Source organism: Lissotriton helveticus, chromosome 7, assembly GCF_964261635.1.
Source record: "Lissotriton helveticus chromosome 7, aLisHel1.1, whole genome shotgun sequence".
In the NCBI taxonomy this organism is placed as follows: Eukaryota; Metazoa; Chordata; class Amphibia; order Caudata; family Salamandridae; genus Lissotriton; species Lissotriton helveticus.
Window position 1 is genome coordinate 986403140 of NC_136068.1, and position 25100 is coordinate 986428239.

Sequence of the window (25100 nt, forward strand, 5' to 3'; positions counted from 1 at the left end):
AAAGGAATTAAAAGAAAGCCAAACATGGATAATGGATGGCACTTTTAGCATATGCCCTAAGCCATTCTATCAACTATATACTATACATGGGCACTACCATAACACTTGCATTCCTTTTATATAATGTTTGTTACCAAACAAACAAACTTCAACATACACAGAAATTTTAAATAAAATAAAGGAAGAAACAACAGACTTCTTTCCCCCAAAAGTAGTGATCGACTTTGAACAAGCCATGATAAACTCCATCTTCAAAATATACCCTCACACATCTATACAAGGGGGGTATTTCCACTTCAACCAATATCTATGGAGACATTTACAAAAATCAACACTTAGGGGCACATTAGGATGGTGGGCGGACATCCCAACGCAAAAAGGGACTGCCCGCCATAAGGGCGGGGGTCCCGTGGGGGACATTAGGAAGTGCCCGCTACAGTGGCGGGCGCATCCAGCATTCCTATCGTTGTGGTGGGCGGTGCAGTCAGCACCGCCCACCACAATGCCAGGAAGGCATGCTGTGCACTTCAATGCACAACATGGCAGGTACCGCGCGGTGCCTGCAATGTTGTGCATGGAACTGCTGGGGGGTACCATAGGTACCCCCCACGTGCACCCCCCACTCCCCAGAATCCCTGGGGGCCCCCAATGTTAAAAACCGCCTGCCTTTCCGTGGTGGCACATCCCCGCCCTCATAGTAATATGGATCGAGGTGTCTACCATACACCGCCACCATATAAACTGCTTTTCAGCCCGGTAGGCAATCGGGCGGATTGCCTACTGGCGGAAAACTGGCGGATGGTCTTCCCATCCGCGGGGGTCCCCCCGCCATGGTAAAGTGGCGGGGGGAAATTAGAGGCAGCCGGTGGTTTTTGGCGGGCGGATAGTTACCGCCATATGGGCGGTAGCGATCCGCCCGTTATCATAATGGACCCCTTAGTGTTGAATATGCAACAAACATCACGTTTGCATACCAAATAAAACACCTAATAGCCCTGGCCTATGTGCGAGTCACAGACGTGGCTGAGCACTATAACATTTTAATAGAAAGTCCATTCTACAAAAAAAAGAAAAAAAATTATCTCCCCTTTTAGATTATTTCGAATACACCTGGGTAGGAAGACTACACAGATCAGGCCATAGACGCCAACCTAAATTCCAAATTCCTTGGTGGAATGTACATCTACCAACCCTAAACCAAGAAGCCAAAACGAACAATGCAGTTGAGGGTTGGCATAATGCCTTCCTAGCTTCAACTGGCCGAACAACTCCTACCCTACACAAACTCTTAATGGCAATACAAAAAGAACAACGCTTTAAAGAGTTTAGAATGGAACAATCCGTACTACAATTAAAACCTAAATTATCCAGACAAACTGCTCAAATGTACCAATATTTACAACAACAAGTACAACTTTATCCCTCAACAAGAGGGCTAGAGTACTTAAAAATGATTGCAACAACTCTAATCTAAACCAAAAAACTATATTAATTAAGAAACAGCCCAAACAAATTTAAAATATAAATATATACTTTTTCTTTAATAAAAAATAATTATTTTGTCTAATATATCATTTTTTTAAATATAGACAAAATAATTAAACAACAAAACAACAGCAATATAAAAATAACAGATTTTCCCACCCACAATAAAATATAATAAAAAACACACCTTTTGCACTGCAGTAATATTAAAATCCAACTCCTCCAAAATAATCCTGGTAGTTATAAATCCATAATATATAAAAATAGACCCCAACAAAATGCAAACATACAACTGTGCCAAAAACTCGAACATCCAAAACAAATTTATAATCCAATATCCATAAAAAAAAACAAAAATGTTAAAAAAGACTAAAAATCGCTCCAGGAAAACCGAAAAATAAAGGAAGTGTAAAATAAATATTAGTTTATACAACTAAAATACACTTCCTTTTAGTAAAAAAACGCGAAACTCCATAAAACGAAAACGCTTTCTCCAAAAACCTAAAAGAGAAACATAAACATTTCCACCCACACAAAAGTTCAAATAATACAGTTTAAAACACCATTACATACATCATTAACACAAAAATAAAGTAAATACATACAAAAACGGATTCTAACTAGGCCGTAAATGCAAAATACGTCGATAAAAATGAATACCTGAATTAACAACTACAAATACCATAACTTCTAAAAGATAACTCCACACACCCTAAATACAACACTACTACCTTCCAAACACACTTAAAATAGTTTTGATTTAAAGAAAATAACTCTTACCTTCTCAGATACGAAGCAGCTCCCAACCGCGAGAATCTATCTTCCCAAATAACCCAAAAAGACAACGAGCGGTTACAAAATAAAAGACCCAAATAAAGATGTCAACAATTTTTTTTAAATAAATGACAAACTAATGTATTTAACATTAAATAATATTTTAAAAATTAAAACAACATTATTCTAATTATTTTGAAATTGTATATTTTTTTAATATTTTTTTTATTCATATATTGTACAATTATAATAATAAATAGTATTACCTAATAATATTTAATATTATAATTATAAAAATATGTATGGTAAAAAAACTTACTAAATGAATGTATACATTGTATTTATTTGTACCAAATGAATAGTATAACATGTAATAATTATTAATATTAATAATGCGTTATTAATATTAATACAACGAATACATGTACTTTATATTATAATTCCGAAAAATGTTATTATAGAACAAACTGTATATTAAAATATGAACAGTATATCATGTAATTAAGTAGTTTTGAATTTATGTTAACATTTATAACATGATTTAAATATGAAACTAATATGTTAAACATGTACCAAAATATGTATTAATTAAAAATATGTAAAAATGAAAAATAAAAATGCAAAGTATATGAACAAAATATATACAAATGTAAAATATATTTATATTCACTATATTGTTTTCATTTTCCTATAATGTACTTTTTTCAACATCTATACAAATGAAAAATGATTTGTATAAAATAAAGAAATACATATACTTGTATATTAGTATGACATTTCTACTATTTATTTAACACAAATACTTTGATTTACTTATGTACACTAAGTTATATAATAAAAAATCTGCAAATAAAATGTATTATTTCTTTTTACTACCTTAACATTACTATTATTTCAAATGTTTTTAAGAATTATTATTTTTAATAATTAATATATATAGTAGAAAATGTAAACATGATAAATACATTTATTTAGAATATATATAAAATTTGCTTTCAATAATAATTATCATAACATATTATAACATTATATTAATAAATTAAATAGGACTTAGAATATAATTTAAATTAAACATAAAACACTTTATATATGTAAATATAAAAAATATTAAATACTGAGCCTAATTACAAAACTACTCCCACTCCACTCAAAATTAAATTAGGGTAGGTGCTCGACACTGAACCTAATTAATGTACTATTCCCACTCCAATCTACATTAAATTGAGTTAGATGCTGGACAATAAACCTAATTAATTTACTATTCCTTCTCCAATCTACATTAAATTGGGGTAGGTGCTGGACACTGAACCTAATTATTTACTAATACCACTGCAATCTACATTAAATTGGGGTAGGTGCTGGACAATAAACCTAATTAATTTACTATTCCCACTCCAATCTACATTAAATTGAGGTAGATGCTGGACACTAAACCGAATTAATTTACTATTCCCACTCCAATCTACATTAAATTGGGGTAGGTGCTGGACACTGAACCTAATTAATTTACTATTCCCACTCCAATCGACATTAAATTGGGGTAAGTGCTGGACACCAAACCTAATCAATTTACTATTCCCACTCCAATCTACATTAAATTAAGGTACGTGCTGGACAATAAACCTAATTAATTTACTATTCTCACTCCAATCTACATTAAATTGGGGTAGGTGCTGGACACTGAACCTATTTAATGTACTATTCCCACTCCAATTTACATTAAATTGGGATAGGTGCTAGACAATAAACCTAATTAATTTACTCTTCACACTCCAAATGAAAATTATTTAAATACCTCCTAAAATATAAACATAAATATTTACACATTTTTATAATTTTAAATACAAAAAAAGAATTTTAATACAATTTTTTAAATATATATATATATATATATATATATATATATATATAAACACTCAAATATTATCCCATATAAACTCAACATCTCACTCCTAAAATGTTATATAAAATTAGAAATGTATTGAATTTATTTCCTATTTTTTCAAATTGTAATTAAATTAATATCAAATAAATGTTTATAACACTCCCCACCTTTTCCCCTATAAATCAAACATCTAACTCTTCAAAATATTTAAATTCGAAATTTCTAAAATTTATTTCGTATTGAAATTTCGAAATCCTAAAATTTAATAAAAAATGTAACATTTATGTAATGAATATCCTAATTTATTTTCTAATTTTTATTAATTAATTATACATATTTTAAAACACTCCTCACCCTTATCCCCTAAAAACCCAACATCCCGCTCCTAAAATGTATTTATAATTTCGAAAATCCAAATTTTAATTTCCTATTTCAATTTGAAATTTTGAATAATTAATTATAAATATTGCAAAACACTCCCCACCCTTATCCCCTATAAACTCAACATCCCGCTCCTAAAACAATTATAAAAATAAAACGTTATTATATACATCTTAAAACATTATTATACTTAAAACTTACTAAAAAATAACATAAGACACATACTAAAACAATATTTTTACATAATATTCAATTTCGACATTACTTACCTCGATATTTCACACACTAAGCAAAATCAATATTTTTTACATCGATATACAAAACATCGATATTTCTTACATCCGATATCGACAAGTCGATATTTCTGTATGTCGACATAAAAGACTCGATATTTTGACTGTGTTCCCAAACCTCCTTACAAACATAAACCCTTCATGTCAAAGGCAGGTGGAGCACTCATGCCTGCATCTCAAGATTCTTTCTTGTTGCAGACTCTTTCCAGCTGCAGCATCATTTCTTGACTCCACATAGCTGCTCCCACTAACCACCACAAACCAGATGAAATAATCCACAGCTGTTCCCACTAACCATCACATACCAGATGGAATCCATAGCTGCTCCCAATAACCATCACATACTAGATAGAATCCATAGCTGCTACCACTAACCATCACAGACCAGATGGAATCCATACCTGCTCCCACTAACCATCACATACCAGATGGAATCCATAGCTGATCCCACTAACTATCACATACCAGATGGAATCCATAGCTGCTCCCATTAACCCTCACATACCAGATAGAATCCATAGCTGCTCCCACTAACCCTCACATACCAGATAGAATCCATAGCTGCTCCCACTAATCATCACATCCCAAATGGAATTCGCAGCTGCTCCAACTGACCATCTCATATCAGATGGATTCTTCAGTGTGCTCTTAAATTCCTCCTCAAACTTCATACAACCCTAGGCATGTATGTATGTATGCTCCTGTACAACAGCACGTGATTTGTGGTGTTACCTTTGCATGGCCAGCTCTTGCAGCAGGGTCCATCAATAGAACATGCAGCACCGATTGCTTTATCGGTGGAGCGGTCCTTAATAGATGATTCCCTGGAGACAGACATTCAACTAGACTTTGGCCTCTATTGGCCAACGCCGGAATTTTTATAACAATAAAACCAACCCAATCTACCTAAGAAAGACCAAAGTCAACTACGTTCCTTGTGGCAGCTTACACAACCAGCCCAGTAGCACTATACTAATGCAATGGATAGTGGTACAGAGGCATTCATTACCCAATCTAGGTTACAATTTTTCCTGCCCCAAGTACCCTAAGTGGCAGAGTGAATGTGCACGAATCTTAGCTTGAGTGGCAGCTTCCTGTGTGCCACCGAATCCTTACCACATTGGTTAAACAGCATCCAACATACTTCAAACCAAAAATGCACGCCTTAGCTGTCAACCAAAGTCAAGCGCTACAATGCCACAAAGTAACAATAATAATCTGAGTATACTTGTCTAACCTTCTGCTGCAAGGCTTGATGGTACATCTCGAGCAGAACTTTTCTCATAATACATTTAGAATACGGTCACATCCAAAGTTAAAAAACTGCACCATTGAAACTTCGCGCGTCTTTTTGCCTCTGCGCCCCCCCCCCCATGTTTCTACGGCATATCCATCAGCTAAATAGCGCCATCTCCCTCAGGAATAATTTAGGATTAAGATGCAGCTCAGAGACCTGGAGCGCCGCCTGCGTTGTCTGGAACTCTTCCACCATGGAGGCCTTTTCCTGATCATGTACCCGCTGAAGCTCTGCAGAGGCAAAACAACACAAGAGAACAAGTGAGTTTAGACCGGGCGAACAAGGCATCAGTTCATCAATTTATGGTCATTGAGTGAAATCCAGAGGTGACTCAGGATCCATTCTTCGCTCAGACTACACTTGCAACGCCAGATCTTGGCTGCTCAGTTATTCACCTACTTTATCAGCGATGACCAAGTTAGAACCAAAACCCTCGTGACACTGCCTGTAGGGTTTACACACAGCAAGCACCACCTCTTGAAGTACCCTCCCATCCTCTTGCGGACGACAGATGGATAGAAACACTCACATCATTTGGATTGTCAATGTAAAGAAGGCAGAAATTGTTTTTGGTAATTGACAAACTCAAATAGAAGGTAAAAATTAAGTTTTAATTGAAGTCTTAAAAATAAAAACAATGCCGACTGTAGGTCTACTGACCAACTCAAACTACAACATTGTACTTTATCTAGGCAACAGGAAGCGCACTGTGGAATAAACATTCTATATGAAATCATGAAAAACAAAGACTTTTGAAAGAGAGGAATGTGGCGTGTTCTTTCTCTTAATGAGAAAGAAAGGAAATTATAAAAGCTATTAAGTTATGTAAAAAATAAATATAACAAATTAACAGGAAAACTTCACTTCAAGTCCCGTAGTTTCACAGAAGGTACCCTAATACCGCCTCTTTGGGTTACCTGTGCTGTCGCGGCGTCCATAGTTGAACTTTGCTCTATACCATTGCCGTCAGCAGCATTACACGGTGTCGTGTCTACAGGCAATTCCAAATCATTAGGATCATCACTGTTTAGCATTCAACCAAGCAACGAGTGTGAGCATTTGCTAGCCCTGATTATCACTCCTTCCTCCCTGCACTTAGCAACATATCTCACATTCCAAACACAGCCATCTTTCGTTACCACACGGACAACATTTGCATTGACTACGTTAATTGGTTTTTCAAACTTGGAAAGACATTATCCACATACCCAGGCTTATGAGTCCTAACCCAATCGCCAACACAAAGCAAGTGTAAACATACATGTGTAATCTCTCCTTGTTTTGGATTTTCCTTGGTTTAAACAAATATATTTAGCAATCAATTGTTTATCTATTCCAACTTCTTTGTCTTGTATTTTTTAAACCACTAGGGCCACAGTTTCGAAATCTGGTTCTCTACTTTTCCAAAACAAAAAGCCGGAAGTGACTAACCCCAGTAGTACTTTGCAGAGTGATACATTTCAACTATACCTTCTCACTTGGACACTTGCCAATCTAATCCCTTCAAAAATGTACACCCAATGTTCTCCTTAAAAAACGAATGTGTACATGTAAATGACTTCAAAACCTTTGGGTAGAGTGTGTTCTATATAAAACTACAAACAAGTGAATGGCAAAGGAAATGATGGAGAGGAGAGGAAAGCAGATGAGGGTGGCAAACATTTCCTGGTCTACGAGCAAAAAGGATGGATGGTTACTACCCATTTGCCCTATCCTAATTCACTCCCTTAGGCTAGGGCTTATTTGAGAGGTGGCTGGCATTCCAAGAGGTAATGCTTAATGTAGACTACAATCCACCAGTAGAATTTCCTTAATCAAAGGGATGGAGTGGGAAAGGAAATTCCACCGGTGGATTCTCCTTCGGTTTGAACACTCCCTACAGGCACATGAGGAATTTCAGTTACTGTCTGCTGCAAAGCAATAAAGGGGACACAGAAGAATATAAAATTAAGTATAGTACAAAGAAATTCATGGGACAGAGGGATGTGAAAGAGGCTGACAGGAGAAAGCAAGAAAGGAGAAAAAGGAAAGGTTTGCAAGACAGAGAAATGAAATAAATCTTAAAGGAGAGATGCAAAATGACATGAGGAATAGGGGCCTGAGAGATATACAAATAACTAAAAAACCGAGCCCACAAGGGAGTTAGGAGTGGGAGAGACAGGGGGATTTGTAGACAGACAGACAGAGAGAAAGGAAAAGAGAGTGGGGAAATATGAGAGACTGAGTGAAGCACATAGGTAGAAAGAGAGACACCAAGGAGAGGAAAAAGAATTAGAGTGTGAGAGAAAAGGGAAGAACTAGGAGTGGGGCAAAAAGACATAACAGAATGAGAGAGGTGTACACAGCAAGTAAGAAAGGGGTATGGAGAGAAGGAAAGGCATTTGAGCGAATTCCTGCAGCTTTTCCAGATTTAGATCAAGTCTCTACCCACAAAACAAAAGAGTTTTTTTTAATCACTACGAACGCTGACGTTGTGCTTTGCTCTTGGCCACCATGCCTCTTCCTGCAACTGTTGCGCCTAATTATTGAAGCCAGATACTTGGCACCTTGAAGACTACTACTATCGTACGGGTCAATTCTTTCTGCATTTCCGGTGAAATTTTGGGAAATGCTGCAGGTATTCATTTGAGTTCATTTTATGACTACCTACATGATCACTATCATCTGATCAAGTCTACCTTCGCTATTTGTACCATTGAACCACAATTCTAACACCCATACTTCAATTTGAGCCCTGAAGAAGTCTCGACAGAGACGAAACGCGTTGGCTAAATTTCTGATGACTTGGAATTTTTAAAGAAAATATTCTGAAGTATACTAATAAAGAACAATCTTTCTACCACAAGTGGATTTGAGACCTGCTCTTTTGGATTTATGTCTGGACATTCTATTGGATTTATGAGGAAACTGTGAACATTTTATAAATATTGATGGGTGCTAATTCCAATTTGCTGGTTTTTGGGTATTTGGTTTTTCCAAATAGGGGGTGAAAAGGGGTGTACCTCCTGGTTTTGAGCACCATCACTTTATTGAATTAGCCAATTGTAATAGCTAGGTGCAAGCTTTCTTTGCCTCAACCCCTATTCTTGTGCTTTCCCACAAAACAAAAGACACCAAGTATGAAGTAGTATGTAATCTCCAAAGACATTGCTTTTAAAGAGGTTCCTGAGTGAAAACCAAAAGAGGAAGACCCTTAGTTCCTTGAAGTTGAAAAGAAGCCTCCAAACACAATGGATGAGGATGGTTCTCTGACCCGTGGCCTGATATAATACAGCATATTCAGGGGTCTTTGGGGGGAGCACTGACTAAGGGACCAATAGGTGACTAACACATTCAGGCACCCAAAGTAGATAAATTATGGGCCTGAAGACCAGGTGAGGAGACCGGAGGGTGCGTTGCAGTGGAATAATGGTAGGTTTAGTGGTGTGTCTAGTCTTGGCCAATGATACCGACCGCACGAGCTTAGAACGCTTCATTGATCAGATATTCTTCACAAAATTACACCGAGTACTAAGCAACGTTTCATGAAAGGTCATTATCAACCAACAAAGGTGGGCCACTTTTTCTTTTGGCGCCCGGGCCTAATTGTGTTCCCAATACGACCCTGGCGGGGTGCACGGATATCCTCCTCCCATCCTTGGTGACAATGCCATCCCTGACAGATTTCAATCTTTACCTTTGCATTGGCTGTCATGGTCCGTTCTCAGGGCTTCGGCTTGCTCTGTCAGACGCCTCGCTATCTCTGCATCCCTTTCCTTCGCCACCTGGGACACAAGCAAAGATGTCAACACGGGCAGCTGAGCGTAGAATATCAGTGATCATATGAAGCTTTAACATTTGAATGTACTTAAAAGTCGAAATAACAGCATTAACAAAAGGCAACTATCCGCACTGCTGACCTTCGATACAAAAATTACTTTTCAACTTGTGTTATTATGAGAGTTTCACACCGAGCAGCAAAAGTGCCATTCCGAAGTTTGGTGCCGACTTGAATTTAGGAAGTCATACTTACACTGTACCACTTCTGTCCACTTGGTGGCAGACCACCGCAACAAATGACCAAATATAGTCTTTGGGAGTCCTTCAGAAATGTTTAACTCTGCTTCAGCCGCAACATGGCTACTTTCATACGAATAGTGGAATCAATAAACAAAGTAGTAAGACGTGTTCTGTTCAGATGCTGGAGGAGAGGCAGTGCGGTAAGAAAAGGAGAGGTTGTTTGTGGTTGCAAGAAACAGGGTATTGCATAGATTCGCAGGCAGTGGCACTAACCACAGAATGACAGCGGGTGATGTGGCTTTAATCAACTGCCAAATACCGCAGCACAGACTTCAGTATATTATGTGGAAATGAACTGGCCTTCGAGGGGCCAGCGGCTAGCTATCCAGCCCTTATAGACACGTGACTGGTACCTGGGTGTAGTGAGCCACCCGTTCCAGGATCTGCTCCATCACTTGGGCATATGGCGTCGTAGAATCACACCGCAGTGGCCACACGCGAATGGGCTGGTGGAGCATTTATGCGGACATTAAGCAAGGCTTTGCAGATTGCTGAGCCTGGAGCTCAGCCTACATCATTTCTTGCGGGACTACAGAGGCACTCCCCACTGCCCACCCAATGCCCCCCATGTACTCTCTTGCTATGGGGTACTGGCGCGATACAATTCCAGTACACCTCGAGTGGACCCTACCGGGGTATGATCCTGATGGTACCCAGAACAGCCGGGTACGGAACAATGCAAGGGCAGGTATCAAAAGGAAAGCAGCCCACTGCTGGCTAGGGTGAGGTGTTCAGATGCTCCTGAAGGATCGCTGGCTGGGATGGAAATTCAGGACACCAACTGAATCAAGTGTGTAGAAGGTGGCATCAGTGGAAGCCACAATAATGACTGCCTGCAAAGAAGCGACAGTAACCCGGAACATTTCCTGGTCCAAGAAGGTGGATACTCCTGGGGGGGAGAGAAATGAAAAGGACGAGGTCCAGGAGACCTCCCCGCAAAAGAAAGTCCCCATGACCAATCACCGCCTGATGAACAAATCTCACGATCAGATCAGGTGTGAAGTGCACACAACCAAGCCCCAAGGGGAAATGAACCCTGAAGATGGGCCAGACAGATCCCCAAGTCAGCAATATGATCTACGCCCCACCCAAAGCCAAATCAGAGACTCAAGGACTTTGTGTGTAGCATCCAGTTGGTGGATTCAGAGCAAAGTGGGAAAGGGAAGCAGTGAGCCACCCGGCCGCTACTGAGCTTGACCAATTTACCTGGATGTACATTACTGCGCTCTCTGGCCAGGCACAGCCAGAGGATATAAATGAAGGGACTCATGGCCGCACAGGGCCTTCTGCCTGTACTAGCAGCAGTGAGTGTGAGTCCCTTCTTTAGTGGTCCTATCGCCTAAGCCCACGTGGCACTCCTGATCGCCCCTGCATAATGGGGTGTGCCGACGTGCGTCATGGCATATGAAGGAGGCCATCGGGAGAGGCAGTATGTTTGAGTACGTTTGTATGGCAAGTGCTCGGCTCATGTGGTGCCGCCATTTATTTGACAAACAGGGCTGGCGCTAGTCATAGACAGTGTGGGCAGTTGCCCAGGGCCCCACACGCCAGCCCACCCACATGGAGCCCTGCACCAGTGCGATACAGCCAGGCCACGGCACACCAGTCTTCTCGTGACCCATGCCCGTCCAATTAGGAGAGAGGTGTCATTGCAAGTGTGCCCGTGGGAGGCCCCCTCCTCTGAGCCTCGCAGACATGGTGTAGGTCGTTGAGACCTGGGGTAGGGGAGACCCTCTTATAGGCCCAGTTGCAAGGAGACAGATTCTGCAGGTTTGTCCTGCCCTGCTGACCGTAAAGAGGCACCATGGGCTGCGTTGGTCTGGCCTATAGGCAAATCAGGCAGTGCCTGTTGGGCTGGTCTGACTGTCCAGTGTGTGGGCCAGCTATTTAGCAGTTTGTGGGCCTGTTTTATGGCCAGGTGGACCGGTTTATACTGTTCATTTTCCTGATAGTACAACAAATACAAATGCATGCAACTTCCCATGCCATGCAAAATAACTATACAGTGTGTCTTTACAAGTTCAAAACTGGCCAGATTGGCAAATGTGGGACACATTTTAAGAAATGTGGTTTGCAAATGGGGGCCTCTTTTATTTTTGTGCCTAGGCCTATTTTATGTGTAAGGCTCCCTGTTTTCCGTTTTTATGGATTTTTACAGATAAATACAGGCAGAAAAGAATGTGTTTTCTGACTGCATTTATTTTTAAAAGTGTATACATACAGAAAATTGTGCTTCTTTTAAGTAACTCTCCCTGTTGTCTTTAATAAATTGGAGGCCAGCAGCTGAGCCGATGGACAGCATGAGAAATTAAAAAAAAGGATGAAATTTCTTTAAATAACAGCATATGTCAACATACATTTATGGTATAATGCTAGTATTTACCAGTGGATGTATTGTTGTGTAATATTTGACAGCTTAAATAGCTAAAACACGACACACATCAAAGTACGAGTGTGCTGCAATTAGTTAAATAAATATGGAAATGTGCAGTTTTTCAGCTTCATTTATACGCGAAACACAAAATAAATATGGATAAATACAGATAAAATGCCCAAAAATAAATATGGATAAATACAGCCGGAAATGTTAAAAAAATAAATACCATAAAACCGGAAGCCCTATTTATGTGCCAGTTCGACCCTGACTACAGGGCAGCGATTGTCCCGCAGTTTAGTAACGCAGTAGGTTACCCTCTCACAAGATAAGCAACCCTCACTCCCTCAGCCATTTGTGAGGTGTAAAAGAGTTGCATGTAGGTGACTGTGAGGGAGGGACTGCAGCCCAGAAGGGGTCTGCATAAAGCAGCTTTAGGGTCATCTATTGAGATGCAAACAGCCCTGAATGGGTCATGGTGTATGCAAATTAGAGGGGCCTCACACTTTCACTTTGCCCCCCCATCCTAAAATTGACCCTATTTACAAGACGCTTAAATTGTTAAATGAACCAACATCTGACATCACCTTGCTCCCTGCCTGCCCCTGGAGTACTGCCGTCGCACGGTGCCCCAAACTACGGAGGAGTTATTTTGTCTGGACAACCGCATTGCTCTGCTTATCGCCTGCTTCCTCCTGGACTGCTCTTTTCATCATTGTACAAGTTTCCCTGTCCATCTGGATTCGACCGGACGGTTGTCTCTGCCTGGGACTGCGGTGACTGTTGCATAGTTGCATAAGTAGGGGTCCCAGACTGTAGTGGTCTGGTGTCTTTAGGAATGTTTAACATGCCTTCTATTTTAGAATGCTTTGTTTGTCTAATTTTTATGACCCGATTCAAGTTTGTAAGGTTAGTAAAGGGGCTGTTTTCCTCAACGGTAGAGGTTGGTGGAATAAGAGACAGTTAGTCAAGTTGCGAAAAGACCAGGCTGAATTAATTTAAGAAAAAAAGAAGAGTAGTTGTTCTGACGAATTGGAATGGACTTTTTGGTTGCAGGATCATGGTGGAAGTAATATTGTTGCTGCTCCTGCTTCCAGTATTAATGGCAGGGCTTTTGTTGTTCCTTCTTCTAATACCGCTGTTCCTGTGGTAAGGAATGTCGTGGGGGACAGGTCTGCTAGAAGTGGGCGCACTATTAGATTACCAGCTAGGTTTGGGGATTTTGTGATTTATTGAACTTTATTTGTTGCTTTCAGCTTTTGTATTGTTTTTTTTATATAAAGGGGGAGGTGTTGTAGTGGTCTGGTGTCTTTAGGAATGTTTAACATGCCTTCTCTTTTAGAATGCCTTGTTTGGAATGCTATGATGTTCTCGGAGCGTGTGTTCCCGGGGATTCGATCAGCTGTTGGTGATCGAGATTCGAGGGAACACACTGCTCCGCTCTGTGGCTTAAGAAACCTGTATTTTAAATAAAGAAGAATTCTCAAATCTACCTACAACTTTGCGGAGACTCTTCTTACAATACAGACAAAGTATTTTTCAAATAGCAAACATAAATTATTTGGAAGCCATGAACATATGACTAATAACACAACTTGAATGAGTGATGTTGTTTATTCACATCCTCATATTATATTTATTTCTTGACGGCAGTCCCCATTATGTGCAGGCGAATCCTCGGGTTCTTGAGGTCACTACTGCAAGGGAATGAGGTAGGGGGAGGCGGGATTAGGGTGACCAACCGTCCGTAAATTTCACGGACTGCCCGTTATTTTGGCCACTTGTCCGTTGTCCGTCAGGAAGTCTTTCACGGACGCCTTTTGTCCGTAATTCTGGGCGTTGATTGGTGCAAGCTGTCCCCCCTGCAAGCAGTCTGATAGTTCTCTAACTCTCACTGCAGGGGGCCAGCTCGCACTTCTGTGAACTGAAAGGCCTGCAGCAGCTCCTCGCGGCACAGATTGCCATCGGCCATTATCATTCTGTTGTCTGCCTGATTATCAAACACAGAATGATAATGGGGCCCCTCTGTAGAGATACAGCATTTGCTGGGCCTCCTCCTGCCAGAAGTCTTCATACAGTGGCGAGCGCCCCCCCTCAGGGTCTGTGACTGCATTCCCAGGGGTTGCACATGCCATAGCAAATAAGTGTAAATGAAAACGACCTGGAAGTGTGGCCTTCTTTATTGGCGTAATTCCAGGCGGTTTTCATTTACAGACTTGAAGTGTAAAATATACAAATCGTGCAATGGGGGCTAGGGTCATTTGGAGTGGTGGCAGGGTCAAAAAGTTGGCAGAGAAGAAAAAACTATTATGTAAGCCTTTATTTCATATGCAGTTACGAACACAAAAAAGTAACATACACACAATGAAATAAAAAATAAATTCAGGTTTAAACATCGTGTTATTATGGCAAATCCCTTAATCTCCAGTGCCTGCAAACTAATGTGACCTTGTGTAATGTAATAGGTGCTCATGGCATTCTACTTTTGTTCAGAAACTAGTGATAAATGAAGGCGTCCAAAGGTATTAATTTAAGATGTCAAATATTTATCAGAAGATACTTCTACTATGTCGCACCAGCATTTCTGATTTTAATTTATGGTTTGCGACGGTGAGAGGTATGCGTGTTTGTGTTATTTTAGCAACTTGTGATGTCATTGGATTTATGCGAGTTCCTACTCTGTGCATATGATGTGGCATGTGTGCGTGATGGTCTTTGAGTGTATGTGAGTGTGCATCTTTATGTGATTATGTATGATGTAGGGTGACTAACCATCCATAAATTTCATGGTCCGTCCGTAATTTGGGTCTCACGTCCGTTGTCCATGAGGATCCCTTTTACGGACGCCTTATGTCCGCTATTTTGGGCATTGCAAAAAATAGCACTGTTCCCTGCATGAAGCCTCAACTCCCTAATAGGGACGCCTCGCACTCCTTCTTGGAGCACAAAAGCAGCCCCACCTGCCCATTGTCATTCAAAATACAAAATGACAAGGGTCCAGTCTAGGGTGTTAAAGCATGTGCTGGCCTCCCACAGGCTCTGTCTAGGGCAGGGCATTCTGTCAGACAGAAGAAATGTGCAAAAAAGCCAATGTTGCTACATGAGAATCCAGCTCAACAAAAGGAGGTGGTGAAAGAAGTTAAAAAGAAGTGGCTAGAGTTCTCTCACAGTCTCTTCATTTTAGAACTGATGCATTTTCAATATTATATTCAAGGAAGCCAGATTGCTACTTTTTTTATTTTATGCAACTAACAACCATTGACAAAGCCAATAGTTCTGGCTTGTTGCAGGTGTAACATTACTTGTTGTTATATATCTGGATACATTGACAGAAGAGGCAAAATACCAGTCAGGCAGCATACTATATTAAGCACAGATTCTTAGCTTCTGTGTTTTAAGCCACGCCCTTAATTACATCGAACACCTCCTTTGGAGAAACCCCAGGGTATTTTCATCCCACTTAAAGCCCTGGACGCAACACCATCTCACAGTCACCTCAGGGCCTGGCACTGTGCATCATGCATGACCCATGAATTTCATGTTTTCAGATTTCCTATGTGCAGGGGCATAGGGAAACCTAACCCCACCCATTGCTTTAGGAACTACAGCATGGGTGAAATTCTTGATGGGCCTCTTCTGTCTGCCATTCTGTAGACAAAGGCTCAACTCATAATTAATATGAAAAGGTGGGCGAGTGAGTAAATGAAGGGATGGGTGGATGGCTGAAGATTACTGAAAGGGTGAATGGATGAATGAAAGGGTGAATGGATGGATAATGAGAGAAAGGATGTATGGATGAGTGAGTGGAAGGATGGATGAGAGAAACGGTAAAAAGATGTATGTATGTATGGGTAGAAGGGTAGATCGATGGGTAAAAGGGTGGATGGATGAGTGAAAGGATGGATGGAAGAGTGAACAGGTAGGTGATGGGTGAGTTAATGGGTGGATGGATGGGTAAAATGATGGATGGATTGATAAATTGATAAGTACAAGGGTGAATGGCTGGACAGATGAGTGAGCGTGTGGATGTAAGGATGGATGAAGGAGTGAAAGGGAGGGTAGATGGACAAATGGATGGATAGATGAGTGAAAGGGTGGATGGATGACTGATAGGGTCAATGCCTCAATGGATGGATTCATGAGTGGATGAGTGGATGAGTAGATGGATGGGTGGAAGAAAGGATGGCTAAATGAAAGGGTCGATGGAGAGAGAAAGGGAGGATGGATTGATGACTGAAAGGGTGAATGGGTGGAAGAATGAGTGAGTGAAAGGATGGCTGGATGGGGGAAAGGATAAAAGGCTGGATGGATGAGTGAATGGATGGGTGGAAGAGTGGATGGATGAGTGTACTGATGAATAGGGTGAAAGGATGGATGGATGGATAATGGATGGATGAGTGAAATGATGGATAGGATACATGATGGATAGGTTTGCAAATGATTGAATATGTTTGGATATGGATGGGCTTAATTATATTCTATTGCGCGACCTCCTACGTTGTGTCTGTAAAACTTACCTTTTGTCCCAAAGTTTTGTCCTGAATTCTGACCTCCTGTCCTGAATTTTGTCCTGAATTTTGACCCTTTGTTCTGAATTTTTACACTCACCGTCCTGAATTTGCACCCATGTCAGTTGGTCACCCTAGGCGGGATCGGGGGAGCAGGCGCCTGGCATAGTCCAACAATTGGGCTCTTGGGCGGGAGGGAGTGGTTCTTGACTTCTCCTACAGGTGGCATTTTGTATTTATATTAATCATCTGTTTTGCTCAGGGAGTGGGGCTCCGATAACGTTCGATCTTTTGTTGTTGTTGTTGTATGTGGTTCCGTATTTGGGCAGTAGGTGGCACTAAGCACTCACATTAGTGAGAAATTGCTTTGTTATTCTTTGCTGACATTCAGATAAACTTCCAGGTTTTTTATACGGCGCTGGGGTGACTTAAGGGCATAATTGTTAAACATCACTTCAAATTCTACTTTTGTTGTTCCCGGTTGCAGCTCAGATAATCCTGCAGGCTTTGCTATGGCGCTGGGGGCTGCGTTATGCTGAATTGTGAGGTTTGCTTCAGAGTCTCGGGCTCCAGTCGATTTGGGTTTTAACAGTTTGGTTTGCTTCGTCTCAGTTGAGGCCCTGTTTAGACCGGGCGTGGTCATTTTAATTGGATATATCAGATATCTCTGGAGGCCGAATCTCATCGCCAGGGTGTTAAAAATTCCCCTGAAGCAGCTGAAAAGGAAAGCAAACATGCAGGTGCTAGAAGAGAGGGTGACAGGCAGTGCGGCTGACCGGGGCAAGTTCAGATAGAAATGACCTTCTGAGTAGTTTAGCCAGGGTGCCACCATGGCTTTCACAACCGGGCAATTAAGGCCCAGCAATAATAACGGTAGGGGGGAGGGTGCAATTGGCAGCCGAAAACAGCCTACTGGGGGGAAATCCACAAGTTCAACCTGGGGCGGGGCAGTCTCCCAGAATGTCCTCAGAGCTTCTACCCAGCAGCTAGGACCAGTGAATACACAGCCTGGGACGGCTGGGCTGGTCTCCCCACCACACCACTGGTCGGGGCCTCCACGGCAATTGAGGGTCTGCAGCAGGGACTACAGGTGAGGAGGCCACTAACACCAGCAGTGCCCATGATCAGGTCCTTTCTCCTAGGGATCAGTTAGGCTCACACATATCTGAAGACATGAAGGCAAAAATAAGGAAAGGGGCATATGTTGATGTGTTTGAACTCACGGTGGTTCAACCACCAGATGAGCACACCAAGGAATCTAAAGGCTGTTCACATAAATGGAAGAAGCCAAAGATCATGAGACAGTAATGAACTGGATGAAGGGTTTTACTATTTATCAGTCGGTTCTCCTTGAGAAACACCTTGAGTTGGGCTCACAGACATCCCTACTAAACGAACAAAATAGTGGGTGCTTATGAGGAGTATGGGGGGTCCTGCTGGGAGGAATACGATAAAGCAGGTTGAAGAAAGCTTCAAAACCGGGCATGTTTTGGGCTCAAACGGATGTGAATGCATGGGTGCACTGTTTGATGTTGAAGAAGCCAGAGGGCAGTGGCCAGATGCCCTTTCGCCAGGCGACGGGAGGGGGAGAGTGGAAAGGGGCATGTTGAGCATATAATAAGAAAGCATGTTCCAGACCACAGGGGTCTTGCAAATGTATGCACAATTGTTCCTTTTGTGGGACAGCAGAACACCCGGAGTTCAAATGCTTTTAGAAGTCCAAATTAAAAGTGGGCAGAAACAAAGGAGTCCTGTACCCAGTGTTTGATAATCCCTCCTCACTCTTACTACTGTTTATGAACCCGGGTAAATATGTACCCACAGCAACTTTTCCAGACATCGCCTGCTCTCCCTTGCGGTTGGGTCCCAAAAAAAGATCAAGGGTATTTAGGCTAATTCACAATCTTCTAGCCCCTAGTGGGGCTTCTGTTAACAACGCCATCAACTCTGCCCTGTCCTCTGTCAAATATGTGTACCTAGATGGGGCTCTTGAACTGTTAAGATAGCTAGGTCCAGGAGCCCTGTTAGCAAAAGCAGACAGCATTTCGTTTGTTGCCAGTCCACCCTGATGGCTATCATTTGTTGGGTTTTCATCTCCAAGCGAAGTTCTACTACGACACATGTATGCCCATGGGCTGCTCAGTATCTTGTGCTTATTTTGAACAATTCACCACATTCCTGGAAGGGGTCTTTACTAAGGCATCTGGATTTGCTTTGGTCATTCACTATTTGGATGACTTCCTATTCTTGGGGCTGGGTGATTCCAACCACTGTGCCAAGTTCCTAGCAAACTTCAAGGCTTTAATGTCTGAGTTTCGGTACCCCTGGCCCCTGTAAAGACTGCTGGCCGGCTTTGAGCTTGGTTTTCCTAGGGATAGAAATCGATTCCGTTAAAGGGGAATGTAGAATGCCATTTGAAAAAGTACAGGCTTTCAGAGCTTCACTGGAGTCTTGCTTTGGAGTACAGAAGGTCACCTTACACCAGCTACAAGTAATGGTACTCAATTTTGCTCTACGTACAATACCAAATGGCAGCCCCTTCTCACACTCCTTAGCTCAGACTATTTCCAGATTGAAGGATAAACATTATAGAATACGCCTGCCAGCAGACCTGAAACAGGATTTGGTAGTCATTCTTCACCATTTCTTGCGGTCAAGTCATGATTTTGGATTATTCATGGATGCAGGAGGCAGCACTGATTTCGGGTCTATATTGGGCAGTAAGTAGTGAACATAGGCCTGGCCCCGGACTTGATTTGAGTCAGGGTTGGGAAGCAACATCACCTTTTCAGAACTGTTTCCAATCTCGGTGGCCTTGCATATCTGGACTGAGCAATTCAGCATTCAGGTGACATTTTGGTCTGATCCTTTAAGTTCTTGCGAGCTATGGTGACTTCTGCTGCATTGCCCAACATCGGTTGAGCCCAATCCCCGTTCTTGAGTTGTGTCCTCAAGATCCTCGGCATATCTGACTTTTAGACCTGCTACCTTCTTTTTGGTGAATTGAGTTTTCTTATTTTTTGGAACGTGTTGATCGTCTTAGGACTTCACGCGTTCTTCTTTGTTTTCTGACCGTCCTCTTCTTTCGGATTTCTGTGATGAAGTCTGAAAGGTACGAGAGGAACGTGTATCAGTATCTTAATATCTATCAGGTTTTCTTAAATTATCCCTATTCCTGAGGTTATACCTCATTTCAGAGGGCTCCTTTTGAGGAGACCTACCTTGGGATTGAGAACGCTTCTCTTTAGAAGTCTGTTTAGTGTTCTCCCACTTCTTTTTAGGAGGAGTAGGAGTGTTTTTAATAAAGACCTTTTTAGGACTTTCTGACAGTTGAGGTTTAACTGGTTTCCCACCCAAGCTGTCTCTGCCTAATTCCTCATAGGACTTTTCAATTATTCTGGCAGTTCATGTGGTTGCTCAGTTACATCAAATTCTCTTAGCATTTGGTGGATCACCACGGATGCTGCTTCACCTTTAATATTAGCTAATATTGTTGAGACCTGTTTGAAATCTTTCAGCAATTTCATACCTAGATTTAGAGCAGGCTCTGCCCCGTATTCATTTTGAATCTGTTTCAGGACGTCTGGTATTACTGCCATAGACAGAACACCATGTGTTTTGGTGTAGATTGCAGCAAAGACTGTACCCCAAGTGTTGCAGTCATCCAGGTGTGGTGCGATCCCCATTGGTAAACAGATTGTTAGAATTCTGTGTTTCTCATGAGGGGTAGTATCAGGAAATACTGCTTCTATTTGAGTAATTTTTTGAGCTATCCAGAATGGAATTTGTTCCCGTTTTGCGGGTAATTTACCAACGACTGAGTGTAAAGTCTGTGGTGTATTTTTATTTGTGTTCCCCTGGTAAGTTGTGGAATCATTATTGCTGTTTGGACCGTGAAAGTCTGCATGACATATTGAACCAATTGTCTATAGATTTTGATTAGCTCTTTAAGTTGAACTAAAAGTTTTGCATCTACATTTCTTCAATGGCAGGATGTGGTGTATAGCTGGCTAATGCCGGCCATGTTGCTCCTGTTCTACCTAGTGGACCGAGCCCGGTAATGTGATTTACATGTTTTAGGGCGCCTTTAAACCAGAGCGCATGCTCTTGGTATGTTAGTGGAATTTCAATGTCCTCGAAAGGAATGTATTCCTCTGGTGGTTCATCTTCTTTGTAGAAGTGAAACACTTTTGTTCTTGGATCTGCTTCAGGGAAGATTATCCAAGAATAGAATACCTCTGTCTGGTGATATTCGTGTGCCTCTATCACAAAAACTACCTCACCACCTCTTGATGATAGGCCATTTCGTATAAGTTTTATAGTGATGGCTTTCCTTAAAGCTTCTGGAATGCTTATAGCATCCTCGTCGGTCTCTTGGAATTCTGTAAAGTTTAATGCTTGTATGGCGTTGTCGCCCGTAGCTCCACTGCCCCGGGATTATCTTCGTCGGCCATTTTGTTGACTAAAAGTTTGCAAAGTGAGTTTCAAGGAAACAAAGATAAGGTGCACAATATTTTGGAACACTGTATCCTTCAACATTGAAAAACCAAAAACGAATACATAGGATTTTTGTCCTACTCAGTTATGGCGGATATTACAGGGTAGTTCTGCGGCCTCAGCTAGGCAGCACTTAGTGGAAGTCCTCTCTTTGCCAAATTAGGGGGAGACTTGGATCATTCACATTCCTTTTTGAGTAAGCAGGCCTTGAAGGGATGAGAAAGGTTGAAGGGGTACACCCGGACCAAAGGTGCCCCATAGATGTGGATAAACTAGAGTAGATCATAAGGGTCTTGGACACGGTACGTGGGGCTGGGCATGAGGTAACCTTGCCTCTCATGTTCTAAAGGGCTTTTAGGGTCTCTGAAATTGTGATGGGATCCAAGTAGGACATCCACGGTGGAATATTACTCATTCAACTCTCCTGGCTAGAGGACAATTTGGTAGTCACCATACCACCCTCTAAAACAGACCAACAAGGAAAAGGGGATCAAGTGATTCTGAGGGTAGGTGGTAGTTTTTCAGGGTGTCCAGTCACAGCAGTATATGCATTATTGTAGATATGTCCCAGGGTGGCATCAGCTTCATTACTGGTTCATGATACGGGTGTACCTCTGACAAAGTACCAGTTTACTCATGTTATGCGCAAAGCTCTGGCAGTACTGGCGGTCCAGGATACTTTCAGCACACATTCCTTTAGGATTGGTGCAGCAACATCTGCTGTTGGGGTGGGGCTTAATGCAGAAGCAGTTAAGAGGATTGGCAGGTGGAAGTCGGATTGCTACAAACGCCATGTGCGGCTTAATATGTTATAGGCACAGGGGCGCTCATGGGACCGTTGGAGTAATGACAATGTTTTCCCCCGTTTATCTATATTAGGGCACACGTCTACCGCCAATGTGTGGGCTTGTGGTCATTCCTTTGTGCGTTGTGCAAAGTCAACTTTCATCTGGAGTCGTTTGAGCAGATGGTCAGCAGACATGGTTCTTCAGTTTCACTTGGTCGGAAGGGGCGGACAAGGAAGTTGCAACCCGTGGGCTACCGCCACCGGCACTCATCATTCTTCATATCGGCGGCAATGATCTGGCTGCAGAGGGCAGAAGTTCCCAGTTCAAGGCCCTGCTGATGGAAATCTCATGGTTGTGTATATGATTCCCGAGCACAGCCATAGCATGGTTGCACATCATCCCGAGGAGAGTCTGGAGATTTGGGCGGTCTGTGAAGGGGTTGAACGAATCAGTCAGGCGTTTGAACAACAGGTTAAAACAAATGTTCGGCACAGCATGGCTAGAGACAATTCCCATGATTGCCTTTGGGGAGGCATTTTTACACGAGGATGAAGTCTGTCTGCTCCGGGTAATAAACCTTCAGTGGAAAACTTGGTGGCTTTCGCAATGCCGCATTTAGCACATCATTAGGTGGTGGCACCTGGGGGGAGTAATGGTTGGTGGGGGAACCAACCATTCCTGTGGTGGTTTAGAAGTCATGTTTTGACCACAAAGCAGGTTGCCAATGCAGGGCATCACATATCTAAGCACAGGCGGATTCAGAATATTATTGATTTTTTAGTATAACTCGAGGCAAGTGTGCCACTATCATTAGTGAAGGGCCGGGGACATCTACTACCGCAACTGTCCATAGCCCTAGACCAAGGTATGCCCCAGTTGCCCAGACTCATCCCCCTGATTGGGTGCTATGAGGTTTCCCTTTATTGGGTTTCTCTGGCATGGTTTTTTTGGGGGGGTCAGCTGCTTTGCTGGCCCTAGCTCCCTCTACTTGAGTCAGCGGAGAGTTCGCCTTGTAAACAACAATCTGTTGAGGGACCCAAAAAATGACCCGGGCTCAAGTAAATTGAATTATGCGATGCCACTAGGAACTGAGGGTGGTCATTCAAGGCTCTTAATGGAATGTGAGACTAAGTTGGTAGGTTATTGTTTGTATTAGTCAAAAGATGGTATACATTTTGTGTATAATGAAAAATGTTTTTCAACTTGATGTCGTGTTTATAAAGTATAATAAATATGGCCAGAGAATGTGGAAATTCTCTAACGCAAGAATGATGTCTGTCATTGTATCATTTGTGGAGTAATGCTTTGGTTTGGTTTAGGGAGGGCAGTTGTCTTCTTTTCCAGCCCAAAGGACTCCCGACGGTCCCGCACCTCACCTGTAGCACTCGAACAAAGGAGCCAAAAGCAAATGCAGCACACAAACTGCCATGTCAGACCTGAGCACAGAGACACAGCCTGGGGGAAGTGGCGTTGAGTGACTTCAGTTGATAGGGGAGGAAAGCAGCTTTATTATGGATAACTGCGTAACCTAGACATCGTGCATAAGAATGGTCAGCAGGCAGATGCGCTGGAAGTAGGGGTGGTACAGCACCCCCAAAATAATCATGCCGAAGTTTATTAGGTGAATAACTAATAAAGATGCATTTAAATGTCGCGTTTATCTTGTCAAATTTGCTGTGAGTTCAAAGACAAAGGTCAAACGTCAGGCTATGGCTTCTGACAAATTGCTGCTTATTCAGAAACTGGTGAGTACTTTTATTTCTCTGACTGCAAAGTGAGAGGATTTTGTAAAAGACTAGGTGACAATATTGTGATAAACTCATTGACATCTAGGTTTTGCTTCATTTACAGTTATCAGAGATAGAATGGGAGGCTGAACCATGAAGCACTGCTGACCCTGGTATAGTTTTGTTTTTTGTGACATACGGGGAGAATTCACGCGAAGGCATGATGGTGCCCACGCCTGGAATATTACTGCGGCTGTAGAATAATGGTGGGATTGGTTTTGAAACCTGAAAAATTCTGCCCCTTTTGGGGAAAACATGTTGGCATGTAAACTTAGATACAATAACTTTTGCCAGTAGGGAGTAGAAGGAGCCTCCCACAGCAACCAGACAAACTGAAATCAAAGGAAAGATGATGCAAAATGGCCATACGGCCAAAGCCCATTCACTATCACAGCGTGGTGGAGCCTATGGGTGGCAAGGGTTGCTGGCAGCAACTAAAGACCTGATGAGACCATAAAACACCTCCTCCTGTGGGAAAAATGTGCTTAAAATCCTCTTAAAGCTGCTAAACACTGGAACTGAGGGCACATTTCAGGGCATGGTCGAAGAATTGGACACATACTTGGCACAGCAAGTGAACCCAGATTAGAAAATATTTCAAATACACACAGCCCACACAGCTCCAGGAAACTGCCTGATGCATTTCATGCCTGCTTGCAGGAGGCGGTGAGCAGGTAACAGCGGTCAACCTGGAGGAGGTAAATATACTACAAATGCAGTCAGCTGCAGATCCTCCCAAAGGAGACTGCAATTCCTCATGAAATAGAAATAATGTCTGTTGCTAGGTTTCGCACATTGATGCATCATTCACAACATTCTGCATCAAAGATGCGCCACCAGGACAGGCAAGTGCGATTACTACGCGAAAGAGCAGGCCCGGCCACCCCAAGGAGCTACAAGTTCGCAAATGACATGTCTCTGCAGCTACTACTTCACCCCATTGAAAATACATTGTACAGAGCCTGGAAACGT

At 42.0% G+C, this 25100-nt stretch overlaps 1 protein-coding gene across 1 annotated transcript in view; it reads right to left on the minus strand.

Moving 5' to 3' along the window:
- Window positions 1–25100, minus strand: part of CCDC69 (coiled-coil domain containing 69) — a 133586-nt gene that overhangs the window by 12430 nt on the left and 96056 nt on the right. The window contains exons 4-5 of the mRNA XM_078653625.1: window positions 9792–9879; window positions 6272–6345 (exon numbers count right to left, since the gene is read on the minus strand). Coding sequence (XP_078509751.1) covers window positions 6272–6345; window positions 9792–9879 — 162 coding nt within the window. The remainder of the gene's footprint in view (window positions 1–6271; window positions 6346–9791; window positions 9880–25100) is intronic.